The 18,443-nt window shown below is 48.1% G+C and overlaps 1 protein-coding gene across 5 annotated transcripts in view; it reads left to right on the top strand.

Annotated features, from left to right (window-relative positions):
* The window catches only part of Palm2akap2 (PALM2 and AKAP2 fusion), a 454,171-nt gene that overhangs the window by 252,713 nt on the left and 183,015 nt on the right, over positions 1 to 18,443 (top strand). For all 5 annotated transcript variants that reach the window (XM_013124459.3, XM_013124460.3, XM_013124458.3 and 2 more), the window contains exons 5-6: positions 9,085 to 9,199; positions 10,058 to 10,079. In XM_013124459.3, coding sequence (XP_012979913.1) covers positions 9,085 to 9,199; positions 10,058 to 10,079 — 137 coding nt within the window. The remainder of the gene's footprint in view (positions 1 to 9,084; positions 9,200 to 10,057; positions 10,080 to 18,443) is intronic.

The following is an 18,443-nucleotide window of genomic DNA, read 5'->3' as shown; positions in this document are numbered from 1 at the left end:
AAGAGGAGGGCGCAGGTGGATCCAGCGCCTTGGGCTAGCCCGACAGCGTCAGCTTCCATCCCGAGAGTGCTTGCTGAGGTTCACACTCTTGCCAACTGAGCAGCGGCGTGGAACACTCCTGTGCGTCCCCAGGAGCGAGAAAGTTTGGAAAGGCTCCATCCATGGTCAAGATTATTCTGGGACACAGCCCGGTGGTAGAGTTGCTTGCTTGCTCCGGAATATGCTTAAGAGTCCTAGAAATGTCCTGCCTTTGCCCCCAGCTGGTACGGAGTTCCCTTCGTGAAGGAGCCTGGACATCTCCCTGCCCCTGGGTCTTTCCACCGTTATTCTTGTACTCTGTGCACCACCTCATACCCCGCCACTGTTCTTCTGTGTCCTGCTGGTTCCCTGGACCTTGGTTTCCCATGAGTTCAGTGTTTGGAAGGGTTCCTTATCAGTTTAGGTGTACTTCATTTTCTTTCTTTATCAGCAATGATTTAGTAGCTATGATGCAGATGTTCCAGTATCATTTTACATGTAATTGTGTAAACCATTTTTAGATTCTGTGTGTGTGTGTGTGTGTGTGTACATGAGTGTATTTGTGCACAGAGGACAGGGGAGGGTGTCAGAGCTCCTGGGGCTGGAATTACAGCTGATTGTCACCCACCTGTTATGGATATTGATAACCAAATTCGAGTTCTCCTGAGAAGCACTGTGGGTGCTTAAACATGAGCCCTCTTCCAGCCCCAGAAACCAAGTTTATAGTAGGATTGTTCTCATTGGATTCAACTGAAAGACACTCGGAGAAAGGAAACGTGTACCACCTTTTGTAGGTCAGAGGGCAAAGATGCGGCAGAGGATCATGGGAAGCAAGAAGTAGAGGATCATGGGAAGAAGCACCGAGTGTCCATATCGGCCAGCCTTTCTCATCTCCCCTCTTTGCTTGCGTCTTGAAATAAGGTTGACTTCCTTGGAACCTAGGTACTTTGGAGTGAGGGGGAAAGAAACTGAACAGCACGGCGAGTTGTTGGGATGTGGGCAGGAATGTTGGTGCCACTCTGAAGTACCCATCCTGAGGCATGCAGGGAGAGGGAGCCTGGCCCAGCTGGAAAAGCCACGCAAGGCCACAGGATGTTCTGAGATGAGTCCTCCCTCTGCCTATCACGTCTGTTTCTCTTCTGCACCCTAAAAAGCCTAGCGGATGCGTGGTCTACCCAGGCAAGTTTTCTCCCCGTCTTATACAGGTTGAAAAGTGCATTCAGCTGTGGTCCCCACGGTGGCTCCAACTCCCAACAAGAAACCCAGGAGCAGATGATCAGGAGGTGTGGTGGTTGTTCCACCACGGCTTCTGGGCGCCAAGCTGTCTGCTCTCAGCTGGTCCCGATCACGTCCTTGCCTCTGTGGCCATGAGGAGGCTGCCTGTCTAGTGCCATACCCCCTAGAGCCAACAGAACAGCGACTCCCCAAAGATGTTTCTGTCCTAACCGCGAAAATCTGTGACTGCGTTAAGTTACATAGCAGAGGAGAGATCCAGGCTTGTGTTTGTCTGCCTTGCTGGCTATTAGAAGACACCATGCACACTTTATGAAGAAAAGATGTGAGAGTAATCCAGTTTGGGAAGTTGAAAGTCCAAAGAATAGAACCAGTTACTGTGGCTTCTGTAACCCCCTTGGCTACTTCTCGGCGTGAGGATGGGAATGAGTGTAAGTAGGAAGAAACCACACTGTGGGGTGGAAAATAAGGATTTGAGAGTCAAGCTCGATATTTCCACAACCTGCTGCAGGAGCTAAGTGGGAGGAGCCCTTGAGAACTGCATCAACGCCTTGGAAGGCTCAGCTCCCTTCACGATCTGTCTTTTAAGCTTTCCACTGTCTTAGCATTGCCACGGCGAGGGCCGGGCACATTCCAAAGCATATCAAGTTGACCAAGAGGCAGGGTAGAATCGTAGGGCGGGCTGGCTGCAGAAAAACAGAGGGATGAGACATGCTGGCTCTTCAGAGATGGAGGCAGCGGCCCTCGAGTCAAGAATGCGGATGGCCCGAGAGAGCTGGAAAAGGGGAGGAAATGGACACTCCCCCAGAGCCTCCAGAAGGGAACAGAAGTCTGACAAGCGTTGATGTTTGCCTGCTGCCCCCAGGTCAGGTGGTTGACCCGTGGATCTGGAAGCTCCTGTACAGTGAAAGCCAATGAGCTCATATGGGTGTCCGAGCAGTAACTGGAGACAGCTGCACGCTCTCCCACGAGGGAACCTGTGAGAAAAAGAGGGGAGCCAAGGTGTGTGCCACTGAAAGCAGCACCCCTGCTCTTACAGAACTCTTCTGGAAGTCCCCTGCCCTCAACACACAGACACACACACGCACACACACACACATGTGTGCACACGTGCGCGCGCACACACGCACACACATACACACATGCACACGTGCACACACACGTGTGCACACGTGCGCGCGCACACACGCACACACGCACACACATACACACATGCACACATACACACATGCACACGTGCACACACGCACACATGCACACACACGCACACGTGCGCACACGCACACATGCACACGCACACGTGCACGCACACATACACACATGCACACGTGCACACACGCACACGTGCGCGCGCACACACGCGCACACACACACACACACACACTTTTGTGCATATGCTGTCCACCCAAACTGCTGCATGGCTGCTGTTAGCTACAGTGGCAGCTGGGGAATGAACGTTCCATCCAGGCGATTCTGGGCAGACTACCTGGGCTTCTACCACACACAGCCACAACATGTTTTTCTTTACCCTCCCGTTGCCCCTTTCAGTCGTCAGTGTGCGTGTGTGTGTTTATGTGGGTAAATCTCGTTGCTTGGCAGAGGATATTGGCCAGCAGACTCTGCTTGATTTATCTTCCTGTCCCAGGTGCTCAGCACATCGCCTGGTACGGAGAAAGCATCCTCATAAAGCTAGATGGATGAATGTGCCGCGAGAGAATTTTAAACGGGGAGATGGGTGTACTTTACGGAATGAGAGGGGTTCTTTGTGAGGTTCTTTGTGCTCTTCCGTGGGGATGCTGGGGGGTGGGGGCAGGTGGTGCTGGATTACATTTTACAAGACCCTCTAGCCCTGGTCCAAACCGTCTCCTGTTTCAGCTCTCCGCAGCTGAGCTGTGTTCTCACGGCCTTTTACGGTGCTCTGTGCTCAGAAAGGACCTGTCACGGCCCGGGAAGCCACGATTAACCTTGCGTACACACGACACTTTCTGCCCATTTGTTATTTTCAGCACAGCGATATCTACTTGGCACCTAGAGACCGAGTTAGGTTTCAGTCACGAGACTTCAAAGCGGGCCGCACATTTAACCCCCAAGACAATGATGCCCCCAGTCCAGAGACTCGGGTTTGTATGAGTGAGGTGGTGGCCTTAGTGCCTGGCCCAAAGCCACACAGGCATTTTGTAAGGAAACTCGGCTTCTTAGACCTGGGTTAGCTTAGGCTCACATAGACTCCCGTTCCCTCTGGTCAACTCATTGCGGGTAAAACTCGGTTAATATCCCCTCTCTCTGTCTCTGTCTCTCTGTCTCTCTCTCTCTCTCTGTCTCTCTCTCTCTCTGTCTCTCTCTCTCTCTCTCTCTCTCCTCTGTCTCTCCCTTCCTTCTCAGTTGCGCAGCACAGTTATCAACGACCCAAATCTTTACCACCTGAACCATTCAGTTGAGCTCTCTGAAACCGAAAGCACAGGGGGCAGGCTGTGGAGATGCAAGTCAGCCTGTGGTCATCAGGTCACACAGAGACTTCTCAGCTGCCTGGGGCTGCTACCCTGGAATGAAGCTCCCTAGGGAGGAGCTCCCCCCCACATACTTTTTTTTTCAAGTCAGACATATCTAGCATAATTTTGGTTTGTGTTATGAGCCTTTGAAATGTCTGCTTCCACATTCAGACTTTACAAGCTCGGTAAATGTTGGGTTTGTGTTTCCATCGCTGTTAGAGGGCACTGTTTCAACCCCTTGGACCTGACACTGGAAGTTGAGATCCTGGTCCCTTTTGATCCACCCCTGTGAGATAGGGTCTTTCTCAGCATGGATTCTCAGGGGGCATTCTAAAGGCAATTAATTGTCCCTAAACCAGGTGATCTAGTTAGATACATAGTATATGATTTTTTATCATGTTTTTATTTATTTACTTTGTGCGTGTGTTTGGAGGAGTGGGTGTGTCTCCCAATGGATACGTGCAAGTCGGAGGACAAACTCCCAGAAGTCGATTCTCTCTTCCTACTGTGTTGCTAAACTTAAAGACAAGCACCTTAGAGACCACTGAGTGGCCTGGCTGGGCATCAAAGCCAGGATTTCCAATATGCTAGGCAAGCAGCCAAACATTTAAGCTATATGCTCACCCACACTATATTCCAAATTGAGCAGATACTGAAACTTAGAAGAACAACATTAAAATAATCTATAACCCTACTACCCAATGACTGATATTTTCCCTTTTTTTTCAGTCTTAATCTTCATTAAAGGGTGACCTACTTAAAAGTCAGATTTGGGGGAAGCAGCAGGATAACTTAAATTCTTTGTAATCTCTCAACCTTAGGTAGTGTTAGATAAATAAATGTATCCCTAATGTATTAATACATACATGAATATGTGTGTATGTATATATAAAATATAATTGATTATAAAGGTATATTAGAATATAAATATAATTTATGAACATCCGTATTGACGGGTCTCAATTTTTACTACAATAGTGCTATGTAACAAATTCCATCCACCTGTAATCCCAGCACTCAGAGAATTATGAATTCAAGGCCAGCCAGGGCTACAGTAACAAGACCTTATCAAAACAAAACAAAAAACAGGGTATGCTGGTGCGAGTCTTTAGTCCCAGTACTTGAGAAGTAGAAGCAGAGGCAGATGCAAAGACAACATCAGATTTCAGTGAGTCAGAAGGTAGCCTGGTCTACATACGGAGTTCCAGGCAAGGGATGCATAGGGAGACTGTCTCATACAAACAAAAGCAACCTCCCTCAAGCTCATCATCCAAGTTTAGAGTCCTTTATTCTTTTTGACTCTTTTGCAAGCTGAGCTCTGCTGAGTTGTTCTGGCCTACAGTGTGGCACTGACTGGACAATGCCTTCTAACCATGAGCAAAACTCAGATCTGTTCTCTCTGGGGTCAAGGTTACCTAGTCGTCTCTTGGCTCTAGCCTAGAGGTACACCTCGGCAAGCCTCTATTTGTGCTTTTGTCTTGTTTGCTCTTATTTCATCCCCCAGCACACATCACGTGGCTAAATTCAAAGTCGAGGGAAACGAAAGCAAATCAGGGGCTAAGATCAACATTGACGGGTCCTGGGAAGTAGCTGTTCTTCCGGGGAAGGCAAAGGTGAGGGGATGGACACACACACACACACACACACACACACACACACACACACACACGGTACGATGTGCCTGCCTGCAGGTGTGTGCATGTGTGTTAAGTGCAATGTCCATGGTGTCCAGAAGAGGGCATCAGGTTCTCTGAAACTAGAGTTATAGGCAGCTGTGAAACCACCTGACGTGGGTGCTGGTCCTTGAACTCAGGTCCCTCTGAAAGAGCAGCAGATTCACCCTCAACTACTGAGCTATCTCTGCGGTCCCCAAGGGAGGGGCTACCATTTTAAAGGATAATATCTGAGGTTCCCGCTGAGATAACTCTTTTTAGAGATTTAGGCGACCTCTCAGAACTCACCCGGTCCCTAGTTCCATGCTTCCCAGCTAAAGGACCTCTGGCCCAGAAATCGCCTTTGTGCAACCAGCTTCAGCTTTTGTATCAATTCACTGAACGCTTGTATATTGAGAATGTGGTCTGTCCCCCCACCTTGACACATTTTTAATCCAGGTGGGGAAATTAACAGTGCCCATTGCTATTTTGGGGGCGAGGTAATTCTTCTCTGCAGGGACTGTTTGTGCATCGTAAGGTGTTTATCAGCATCTCCAGTCTCCATTTGCATGATGTCAGTAACACCAGCGCTTGTCCCCTTGAGTTCTAAACAACCAGAGTAGAGATGTCGCAGCCTTCTTCCAGGGGGAAAATCACCTCAATAGAAAACTGCTGCTAAGACGGGCGTTGGTGGCGCACGCCTTTGATCCCAGCATTCGGGAGGCAGAGGCAGGTGGATCTCTGTGAGTTCGAGGCCAGCCTGGTCTACAGAGTGAGTTCCAGAACAGCCAGGGCTACACACAGAAACCCTGTCTCAAAAAACAAAACAAAACAAAACAACAACAACAAAAAAAAAAAAACAAAAATATAACGAAAGGAAAGGAAAGGGGAAAGGAAAGAAAAGAGAAGAAAAGAAAAGCTGCTATAGCCTACAGTAGATTTGGTAAGAACGCTGGTAAATAAGAGCAATGGGATAACAGAAATGCAGGGGCAGGACTAAGGTAGTTGCTTAGTTGGAAGAGCACTTGTCTATCATATGTAAAGCCTTGGGCCCCATGCACAGCAAACCGGGCATGGTGGTGCATGCCTGCAATCTGACCACTCAGGAGGAGCTTGAGGCTATTCCGGGATACCCGAGGCTTTGTCTTAGAACAAACAAAACCACAGAAAGGGGTGCAGAAGAAAGGGAAGCCACCCTTACAGGTGACTCTCTGGAAACCGAAGGGGCAGGGGCACCTGAGTTGAGACTTCGGGAATGGCTTCAGGTGCGGGGTGAGTTTCCAGAAGGAGAGGAAAGTGTAGCACGTCAGAGCAAACAGAGAGCTGCTGTGTAAGTGAGGCGTGCAGGGAAATGAGCAGGACAGTGATTGAAGAGTCACGTGGCTCTGGGGGTGGGATACTCCGGGGTCCTGTAAGCTGCGTGGCTCCCACTTTTCCCAGGTGGACTGATGAGCATGTCTGGCACTGTGGTCATCTGAGGCAAGGTACATTTCTTACATCCAGGGACCCACAAAAAAAAAATAATAAATGCTGAGGTTGGAGGCCGTCTCACCCTATACTCAGCTCATGCCTGTGCCTTGATGTCCCTTGCCTCTCACAGATGTCACTCTGATCTCTTCCTTAAAAAAAGAAAAAAAGATGCATTTGTTATGTGTAACCCTGGAGCCAGCTCTCCAGCCCTGAACTCTTCATTTTAAATGTGAATCTAGTATACACGGTAGCCAGTTCCCAGGAGAGCTGAGACAATGGCAATCTACCTAGTCAGGTGTCAAATACAGCAAAGCTTTCATGATGGCCATGGGCAATGGCTAGCAGCAAAAATGGATGAGTGAATGACCAGTGCGTGAATGAGTGAGTGAATGAATGAATGAATTGGCCATGGGCAATGGCTAGCAGCAAAAATGGATGAGTGAATGACCAGTGCGTGAATGAGTGAGTGAATGAATGAATGAATTGGAAGTTCAGACCAAAGAATTCAAGAGGACCAGAAGTGTAGAGTCTTTTGTAAAAAGACGTCTATCTCTGTATGATACACCATGACCTGGTTGCAGTACAACACTGGTCCGCTATCCCAATACATGCAGTGCTTTGGGGGCAGACATTGTGAAGCCAATGCTGTAAGATCTAGGGCAGTTGTTGGGAGCGGGGGTTCTGGTGTTAAGACCTCCTGGTTGCATTCTTGTGTCAAAGCTCTGAAACGGTTACTAAATCGTACAAGTCCTTGTTGATCTCGTCTCTGAAATGGAGTTCCCTACTCACTGGGAAAGTTGAATGAAATAAGCCATGTGTATTAGGAAGGGTTCTCTAGAGTAACAGAACATACAGTGTGTATATTCATTTATATGTAAAGGAGATTCATTAGAATGACTTACAGGCTGCAGCCAAGCTAATCCAATAATAGCCACCTGTGAATGGAAAGTTCAAGAATCCAGTCGTAGTTCGGTCCATAGACCCAGATGTCTCAGCGGGTCTTCAGTAGATGCTGCAATACCCAGGAAGTAGTCTCTGATGCCAGTGAAGGAATGGATGTCCTAACAAGGCTAGGGCAAGAAGCTTCTATAGACTTCCAGAAGAAGGTGTGGCCCAGATTAAAGGATGTGTCTCCCCACCTCAAGAGCCAGATGTGTATCTTTCTTCCTCAAAGGTCTAGACTAGAAGTGGATTCACCTACTCCAAACCAAATTTTAAAAAACATCTCTCACAGGTGTGCCCTTTATTTCTGGCTTGTAGTTCATTCCAAGTGAGGTCAAGTTGACAACCAAGAATAGCCATTTGGAACAGTGAGCAAGTACTCAACAGCTAATCATCATTCCTGTCATTATACCAGACTACAAATGCTGAGCTTTACCCCCAAGCACAGCCATAGCTGTTCTGGAATATTCTCAGAGTCTCTTGGTAGTGCTAAAAGTCCCCTTCTTGAAACTATATAGAATAGGTATAGCAACTAAGAAACTATCCTGAAACTTGGGGGCAGTTACCTCTGTCCCATCCATTGTATTTCTTTTTGGCAGGAGAGTTCCGAGAGAGAGAGAGAGAGAGAGAGAGAGAGAGAGAGAGAGAGAGAGAGAGAGAGAGAGAGAGAGAGGAGGGAGGGAGGGAGGGAGGGAAGGAGAGAGGGGGAGGGGGAGAGGGAGGGGGAGAAAGGGGGAGGGGGAGAGAGGGGGAGGGGGAGAGAGAGAGAGGAGATAGAGGAGAGAGAGAAACAGCAATTCCATGGTTCTGGCCGCCACTTCTCAACAGTATATTTCCTTTGAGGGACATTGTCCTTTTGCCCTTTGGCCATTCAGAGAAAAGAGACATTCCTCTGAGATAGTAGGAGAAGCTGAAGCCGTTTCCTTCCAGCCGTATGTCCTGAGCTGTACGAACACAATCTACCTCTGAATAAGAAATATGCATATCACCGCTGATGTGTATATTTCCGGGGTGCCAGGGCAAGGAACAGACACCAAACATGTTGCAGAGCGCTGGCCGTAAGGCAGTGGATGTGGTCCTGGGTTGTTTTCCTTTGGTCAATGTCTTCCTGGCAACAAAGCCAGTTGCACAGGATCCTCCGTAATGGAAAAACCTTGGCCCGATTTCTCAGTGTAGTGAACAATGAGAGGCACAGGCTTCTCAGCAGGAAGGTGGCTGCTTCCTTGCCAATGGGCGGCGGGACAATAAAGCATCTTGTCCTCTGTTTGTGTGTCTTCCAGGCTGGAGCAGGAAATACAAGCACTCGAAAGTGAAGAGTCCCAGATATCTGCCAAAGAGCAGATCATCCTCGAGAAACTGAAGGAGACAGAGAAATCCTTCAAGGACTTGCAGAAGGTGAAGAAAGAAAAGCCAGGTTTCTCTAGGCCACTGGGGCCGGGTGGGCAAGCCCCCTAGAGAAGCAGATAGAGCAGAGGTTCTCAACCTTCCTCATGCTGTGACCCTTCAATACAGTTCCTCATGTCGTGGTGACCCCCCCAACCGTAAATTATTTTGTTGCTCTTCTGTAACTGTAATTTTGCTACTGCTATGAATTGTAATGTAAATATCTCATATGCAGGATGGTTCGGCCCACAGATTGAGAGCCGCTGGGCTAGCCTGTAGCCAGAGAAATCTGAACCATACTCTGAGAAGAAGGCAAAAGTGCTAGCGACAGATTCCGTCCCAGCAGCACAGTGACCTGCCTTCGCTGGGAGGCACGGAGTCAAATCTGTTAAATTAATCCCGCTTATTTGCTGCTGTCCACACCCCATGTCTCCCCAATGTCTGGAAATTCAAATTAGGCACTAGAATTGTAAACCCAGTTCCTTTTCAGCAGATTTGATGACCATGGGAGGCTTTAATTAGAATTTGCCTTTTGAGGTGTTTTTTGTTTTTTTGTTTTTTTTTTATGAAAAGGCAACACTGTAGCAAATGGATAGGGATCCCAACACAAACCCTGTAAATACATGGAACTACCCAATGTAACAACATAAAGTAGCATCTACAACTTAACTCAGAATAGTTGCTGGATGGTTGAAATCATCCCTCAAACAAATTGGCTCAGTGTCGGTTGAGAATGACAGGTCCTTAACTGATCCCAGAAGTACAGCAAGCTTGGGTCTTGCCTGATGCCTGACAAGTTCTGGCTGTGTCTGGGGGTCGGGGCACGCCACACACGCACAGTGACGCCCTGCTCTGCTTTTGTCTCCACAGAGTTTCTCCACTGCTGATGGAGGTAAGTGCCCACTGCCCTGGCTGTACACAGATGCTTTCCTCCTGGTCCGCTGAGTGGTCCTCATTCATACATACTCACCAGGAGGCAGATGGGGAAGTGGCACTTCCTCAGGGCATCCCAGGCAAGGGGCAGCATCCTAGCTGGCAGGGGCCCCAGGAGGTCCGTGTTGCCGTGGTTACCGCCTCTGCTTCTTGACTTGGTACTTCTCTTAGCACACTGGCTGGCTCTCTTTTCCCAGCTCAAGCCTTCCCCCAGAGACTTGCTGTCTGGACTTTTCTTGAAAAGGGTTGGCCAAAGAATGTGCTGGAGTCAGAACTAAGTCCCTTGCAGGAACCAGTCGACCCTCACCAGCCACTAAGTCTACCGGTCACATGAGAGGTGACTTGGTATTTAGGAACCCTTCTAAGGCCTCTGGAACTTTCTTTGGAGAGGATGGAAAGCTTCCTTCTCTCCATCCTCCTAGATCACTAGAGTCTCTCTAGCCTCCCAGGGAAACTGGGTGACGCATAATTTCCCTCCTTCCATGACATATGACCCTGAGCCCTGAACAGTGGGAGTTGGACTCTAGTACCCCTGTTCCCAGACAGACGGGAGGGGCAGGTCCTTCTCCTGTCCCCCTCCTCTGCCTTCCTGGACTGTGGGGATAAACTTGGAACTATGTCTCCATGCTTCACTGTGTCCCCTGACCTCAGCTACAAACTCAAAAGTTGCTCTTTTCATCTTGGCCCTCAATAGATGGGCTTTGAAACGCAAGGACACGTGGGAGCATCAGCTGTTACCTGCTACTCATGTGGCTCTCACACAGCCTCTAGCTCAGGAAGATGATCAGGGGTCAGGGGAGGGGGCTTCAGAACATTTTCCGTTGCCATTTAGGGGAGAAAATGGAGGACCGATTTTTTTAAAAATATGATGATGTGTAATGCCTGTCTTCTAGATCGGCCACAGGCCAGATATTTGCAGGTAGGACAGTTCTGACTGGTGCCAAAGACAGGCAAAATAAAACAGCAGACAAGGTATCATGAACACCACCCCCCAGCAATAAAAGACCTGGATTTGAGCTCCCTTGTAGGTGGTCTTTGAGAAGACATCAATGAAACCCTCTGTTCTCAGAACCTGTGGCAGGGACGCCCCAGCAGGAACCCTGGGAGAAAAAGACCAACCACATATCTGGGAGAGAAGCCCAACCCCTCTAGATTGTGACTCAACTGGGGCACGGATGACGGGGGCGGAGCCACCGGAACCTGGGCGCATACAATGTCAGCGTTTATGGTATCAAGGAGGTAGAGTCACTGCCCGACCATGCTGGGCCTGGCGCAGGGACCCACAGACCCTGGCATCTGCAGAATCATGCAGTCCTTTGGTGCAGTGCCCTTTCCCGCCTCCCCATACTCCTTCCTCTAGCCAGGACCTTCCTTGGACTTTTCTCTGATAGTCTGGGTAGGGAAGAGATCCTGCCCCCAAGCTGGCTGTGTCTGGTATGGATGTCTGTGTAGTCCATTACGTAATAAGCCAAAAATGGAGCCGTGTTGTAGTTTGTTGCCTGATCCCAGAAGCCCTCACTGCCTCCTGCTGCCTTCCCACTGTTGTCTCTGGACCCTCCAAGCATTCACAGAGGTAGGAGGCATCTTGACAAAAAGACTTTGGGAGCCCAAAGATGGGTGAACTCAGGCTTAGGAGGATATGTTTTCCATGGGCCCTTAGGAGGCATTTCTGGTTTTTTTTCCCCTGTCACCCGACATTGTGATTCCTGACCTCTGGGGTTCTAAGCCTTCATGACTTCTCCATCTGCTGCACCTACTAGCAAAGGAAGAAGTCTGAGGATGGGCACACATGCTACTAAGAGTATGATCCATGCCAGGGTCATTTTATGACCTTAGAATGAAACCCCCCAAATGCTTCCCGCTTGGGGGACTTTAAGAGGTCTATTTTCAAATTGTCAATGGGGACCTCTTAGAGTCAATCAACTGCTGTTACTAAGGCTTAGTGAGAAATTATTCTAGAGCAAGGATACTGAAAAAAAAGCCTCAATTTTAGAGGCACAGGCATGCTGGTTACAGAATCTAGCTCTAGCTTGGACTGCATGAACTATGTAGATGCTGCAGAGTCAATCCCAGCATCCTCTATCTATGAGTGCTGAGGAGGAGGAGGATGGTGTGTGTATGTATGTGTGTGTATGTGTGTGGTGTTTACATACACAATGGCTCTTTGTGTATCCCTGTATATGATCCCCACATATATTAGAGGAAGTGGTAATAATATTGCTGAGTCTTTGATGGTTTTTAATGTCATGGCAGCCCTGCTGGTCAAGAAGGGTTCATTCTGCTCCTCTTGGTTACATTTTCCTGGTTAAACTATAATGTGTCCCTCCACTCTTTAAATAACATTGTTGCCTACCAGAGCCTTCAGTATTTTATGTGAGTATAAATTGCATATGGTATGTGCTTTCGTTTCATCTCTGTTGCTGTGATAAATACCTGGACCAAAAAAAAAAAAAAAAAAAAAAAAACCAACCTCGAGGAAGAGAGTTTATGTTAGCTCACAATCCCAGGCTATAGTCTGCCATAGTATGGGAAGTCAAAGCAGCAGGAATTTAAAGCAGGAAATCACATCACACCCACAATCAAAATTAGAGAGAAGTAAATGTCTGCCTGCATATTCGAACTCAGGCACCTTGCTTCATTTACATAATCCAGGATCCCCTTCCTAGAAGATGGTGCCACCCGCAGTGGGCAGGTCTTCCCACACCAATTAGCATAAGACAGTCTCCCAAGGGGCTGGAGAGATTGGCAGCTCAGCATTTAAGAGCACTAGTTGCTCTGGCAAAGGACCCGCGTTCAATTCCCAACACCCACAATGTCCCTCCGGTTCCAGGGGACCTAACACCCTCTTCTGAGGTCTGAGCACATCAGACATGGATGTGGTACACACGGTACGTGCAGGGAAAACACTCATGTGCATAAAATAACTCTTAAGGCAGTTCCCCACACGTATGTCTGTAGGTCAACCGGGTCTAGAAAAAAAAAACCCTCATTGAGAGTTTCCCCAGCTGCTTCTAGACTGTCGAGTTGACAGTTAAGGCAACCAGCAAGTACCCATCTATTGTATTGTTGTTCCGATGTGAAGCCAAGGAACATGCGTGTCCTGGCCTATCCCAGGCTTGCTGTTGGATACTGATCTTAGATTCCTATCCTATCCCAGTCTGTGGTGTCCTGGAACCACACCAGAACCTCCATGCCACGACTGGAAGAAAAATCTCAATATTCGGTTGCCTGTTAAGTCATGTTTCAAGAAGAGTTCTCATCAGGCCTGCACCTCTAGCTTTAGCTGTCTGTGCTCTTCATAACTACTGCTGTGCTGAAACAAAGATGCTCTCTGAATTTCTGTCCCATATGTGACGTGCTCTATCTTCTCTGACAGCAGAGAGTACGCTGAGAGACCTTCCCCCGCCGCCCCAGTGTTGACAGAGCAAGGGCACCTTAGTGACTAAGGCCAATTAAAGGACATCTGCTATTCTGTGTGCTGAGCTTTCACAGACTTCCTGGCTATGTGGCAAAGTCGTGTCTTCTTCTTCTCCTCCTCCTCCTCCTCCTCCTTCTTCTCTTCCTCTTCCTCTTCCTCCTCCTCTTCCTCTTCCTCTCCTTCCTCCTCCTCCTCATCATCATCCTTATCCTTCTTTATCTTCTCCTCCTTTTTCTGTTTTCTGTTTAGTTTTAAGACAGGGTCTCTCTATATAGTCCTGACTGGAGCTCACTGTGTAAACCAGGCTGGCCTCAAACTCACAGAGACCCGCCTGTCCCTGCCTCCTGAGTGCTGGGATTAAAGGTGTGCACCACCACACCCACCCTAAGGTTTATACTTAATGATGCATTGAGGAGGGTACTCTGGTCTCCCACAGATGTCTCACTCTCCATCCCTTGCCTCCGAGCAGAGGTCATGTAGCCCCTAGCCCTCCAAGAGCAGCAGTCACTGGGCTTGCAGCTGGTGGGCACTAGACAAGGGTACCTCCATCACCCATTCACATCTGAACCAGGAACAGCCTCCTGGAGTAGGATAAGACATAAGCCCTGAGCTACAGACTCCTTCAGAAGCACAATCTCATGTCCACAAGTGGCTTCTGCTTCTAGCTGTTAAAATGTTCCCCCTAGCGACCCTATGTTTAATGTAGAATGTACTAGTCCCACATGTGACCAACCTCTGAGGTCTTTCTTGGTCTTGAATCTTCATTTCATTTAAATGCAAGAAGTCACACCTGCCGAGGTCCAGGTCCAGAGATATCTGGAAGTCTTGAATGAAACTCAGAATGTCTCCCAGTCTGGTCTAGTCATCTTCCCTGTCCTCAGGTGCTCTAGTCCCTGATAGCCGTGCATCTTTTCATGAACCACTGTTATCTAAATGCTCCTAACTCTTTCATATTGGCTCATGTCAAACTGCCGCCACCGCTAACCACAATGAGAGCAGAGAGACAATTGCGATCTGAGTTCAGGAGTAATAGATGCTCAAGGTTAGAGAAAAAATATGCAATGTTTGTATGGCTACTCTGCCCCTGGCTCAAATCCAATCCATCTTTAGGGATTTCCCTCCAGGCAGCTTCATAACTGTGTCCCTGACTGACTTCCTCCCTGCAGCAAAAGGATATTCAAGTCTGTCTTTCCTGCCAGGGATCCAAGTGTCAGATCCTGTGCAGCTGGGCAAAGAGAAAAGGAAATGTGAACCTTACCCCACCAGTCCAATGCCTTCCCACCTTGCCCTTGTGTCCCGTTGCTTGTTTGTTTGGTTTTTACAAGACAGGGTTTCTCTGTATTGTTTTGGAGGCTGTTGGTCCAGCCTGGCCTCGAACTCACAGAGATCCGCCTGCCTCTGCATCCCGAGTGCTGGTTTTGGGGGCATTGTTTGAGACAGTCTTAGACTGTAGTCCTGGCTGGGCCAGAATTCTACATACAGTAGGCTGGACTCAAACTTGTGGCAATTTTCCTGCCTCTGCCTCCTGAGTACTGAGATTAGAAGTGTGTACTACGTATCCAACTGGGGTTTCATTGTTACTCTTCTTGTTTGAAGACAGGGTGTTACTCTGTAGCCTGGGCTGGTCTGGAACTTGGTAATGTAACTCAGGCTGACTTGAAGGCATGGATGTTCTCTTGCTCAGCCTCCTAGATGCTGGGATGACAGGCATAAGACACCGTATCTGTATTGTGTCCTGTTTTGTTTGGTTTTGTATTTTTATACCATTGTCTTAGAGAAATTCCACCTTTGACCTAAGAACATAATGGTCCAATATCAGAACATCCTGCACTGTTCAGACTCACGTGAGTCAGTGCAAGGCCTGGCTGGCATGGAGTGAAAGTGATCCTAGTCCCGGTGTCTATTTATAGATCTTTCTGGTGTGAAGGCTAATAAAAGGGGGGAGGGTAAGAAAAAGATTTGCCAGAATTAAAGCAACATAATAGGTATAAAGAGGATAAGGAGCTGGAGAAATGGCTGGTCAGCTAGGAGCGTGGACCCTGCAATCATGAGGACTAAGTTTCAGACTACAGACCCAACATATGAAGCCAGGCATCCCTGCAACCCTATCTCCAAGGTGTGGCAGAAACAGAATGATTTCTGGGGTTCGCTAGCTTCCAAACTAGCCAGGAAAATGAAGCTCCGCCCCACCCAGGTTCACGGAGAGACCTTGACTCAAAGGGATAAATGCAGAGTGACAGAGGAGACACCTTACAACCTCTCCTGGCCTCTGTGCATGCATGCATGTGTACACACACACACACACACACACACACACACACACACACATCTATACACTCAAGACACACCTATACACTCAAGACACACATACATATATTTTTTTGAGTTAGGATAGGTGTGAGATGTATGAGAAACAGGCAAAGTACTGATGGAGGCCCAAAGTGGGAGGAGTTAAGACTACCATCCAGGATGGCGCGTGGACTGTAGGCAGTAAGCCACAAGACAGAATACCAGGGAAGCTGCAGATGAGCAGCAGCACAGGCTCTGGTGGGGGAATGTTGGGGACAGGGGGAGTAGCTCCGCACAGCTGCTAATGAGTGATTGTTCTAAGAGCCTGGGGCTTAACCGTGAGGTATGTAAAGGGGTAGCATTGTACAGAGCCCGGCTTCCTTCTTTGCATCCTGGCTTCTCTCTGGGAGATGCCCAGTTCATTTTGTCTGCTGGCTCCAGGACTTTCCTTGCCTCAACCTTGGCATACCTGTCAGTGTTCATCCCCTTCATGTCTTACCTCCTAAGTGGGCTTGTCAAGGTGTTCCTCCGAGTGCAGCTGACGGTCCCCCTCCTTGGCCTGGTGACACATCCTCTGCCAAGCCAATGGTGAGTTCACCTGGTGTTATTTGGACCCTCAGCCTGCAGTAGGAAATCATGGGGTTAATCCTGGAATTTGCCCTAGTGTGCATTAGAAAAAGTGGTCTTCTGGATGAATATGTCTCAGAAAGCTCCCTTTCCAGTTCTGAGGACATACTGGACTTTCCCTGAATTTATGTTTTATTGATTGAGACAATCAGGGACTGCATAAACTAGATACTACAGCTGGTGGGCAAGCCACAAATCTGTTTCTAAAATTTCGTGTTGGTTTAATATAGGTTAAAGGTCTGTATAGTCTCTACGTATCAATAAGAAGTGGATTTGCTAAGATAAATACATGCTAAGCACATTTGTCACTCTTGTATGTGAAGAAATTGTATTTTAGCAATATTTAAAAATCTTTGGAATGGATGGCTTTTCAACTCCTTCCACCGTGACCTTGCGTTCTGCTTTGTTTTAGCTCCAGATCTTACTATGAGTGCTGTTTATATCTATACTACAATCAGCTGATTTAACTTATTTAACAATATACATTGAGTGCACACTTGGTGCTGGCCTAGGTCCCAGGGAAGTCTCGATAAGCAAGTCTCTGTTCTCATTGAGTCTTCTGGTCTAATAGGACAGGAAAGACGGCTAAGAATCACAGGAAATCTATTTAGACTAGAGTACAGACTCGCCGTGCTGTTGTGCAAACATGATGTTCTTAACCTGGAAGACTCAGCCTTATCCCGGGAGTGATGGGGTGGAGGGTCAGTGCTTATGATGGGTAGGATGCCACACGCTGAGTGGATTGCACCCGGGTGAGCCTGGCAGCACACAGGAGTAGATACTTGGCTTTTGTGTTTCAGAAAAGTGATAATAATGGCCTCGGGGAGGGCAGAGCAAGGGGGAAAGTCAGAGCAAACCCTCATAGGCATTTACATTTGGGAATCATCAGGCAGTGAATTCTAAAGAAACGATCCAAACCAAGAGTGGAAACAGCCATGCCATGCATGTGATATTGGTCTATAGCTTTCAAAAATCATTTATGCGTTTAAATATATTTTTTTTGCCAGAAGAGAACTGCAGAGTAATAATACTAAACCATAGACCCACTTTGAAAACTAGCTCTTTCTACTTAGTATTTAGGGCTGCAAATGAATCAGGTTTTGTTATTATACCGTAGCACAGTAACTGATTTAAAAAAAAAAAACACTTCACTTTCATAAAAAAGAAAAAAGAGCTAGGTGGTGGTGCACACCTTTAATCCAAGCACTGGGGAGGCAGAGGCAGGTGGATCTCTGGGAGTTCAAGGCCAGCCTGGGCTACAGAGAAAGTTCCAGGACAGTCAGGGCTACACAGAGAAACCCTGTCTCAAACAAAACAAAACAAAACAAAACAAAAACAAAAAAATAAGTAAATAAATAAAGGAGAGAGACAGAGAGAGAGAGACAGAGAGAGAGAGAGAGAGAGAGAGAGAGAGAGAGAGAGAGAGAGAGAGAGAGAGAGAGAGAGAGGCACTATGTTCAGAGATGATTTCAAATCTTCTGAAAAATAGTTTTTGGCAGTAGGGGACACAGTCTGTCTTTCAAGGATGAGGAATTCCTTTCAGTAGTTTCAGACGGACTAAAGCACCCAGTGGGGCAGGGGACTCTGCAGCTGCCACCGTCGCTTCTCTCTGCCGGAGGGTGTCAGGGTGTCAGACTTGCCTAGCACGGTCCAAGGCCCTGGATTCAGCACCAACGTTGCAGGGGAACAAAGAGCAGCTCAGTGTGGTAAGGAGAGAAGGGGACACACTGATCCAGGAACATCTCAGTGGATGCCCCGTGTTTGCTCAATTGCACCAAGTTCGTAACGCCTCTAGTAACTGGGCCGCCTCTGCTCCTTCCCACCCTCCGGACTCCTTGTCCCGGGCTCCGGATCTTTCTGATGACTTCCCCCGTATAGACACACTCCTGGGGCCGGAGTTCTCTGGCCAGGATCCCTCCTGCCTCAGCTACTCTCCTGACTCCCATCCACTGGGCAACTGCTCACCTTTGGGGCAAGTGAGCTGCCGTC

The sequence above is a fragment of the Mesocricetus auratus genome, unplaced genomic scaffold (genome assembly GCF_017639785.1).
Source record: "Mesocricetus auratus isolate SY011 unplaced genomic scaffold, BCM_Maur_2.0 Super-Scaffold_6730, whole genome shotgun sequence".
Taxonomy (NCBI): domain Eukaryota; kingdom Metazoa; phylum Chordata; class Mammalia; order Rodentia; family Cricetidae; genus Mesocricetus; species Mesocricetus auratus.
This window is presented reverse-complemented; position numbering and strand designations above follow the sequence as displayed.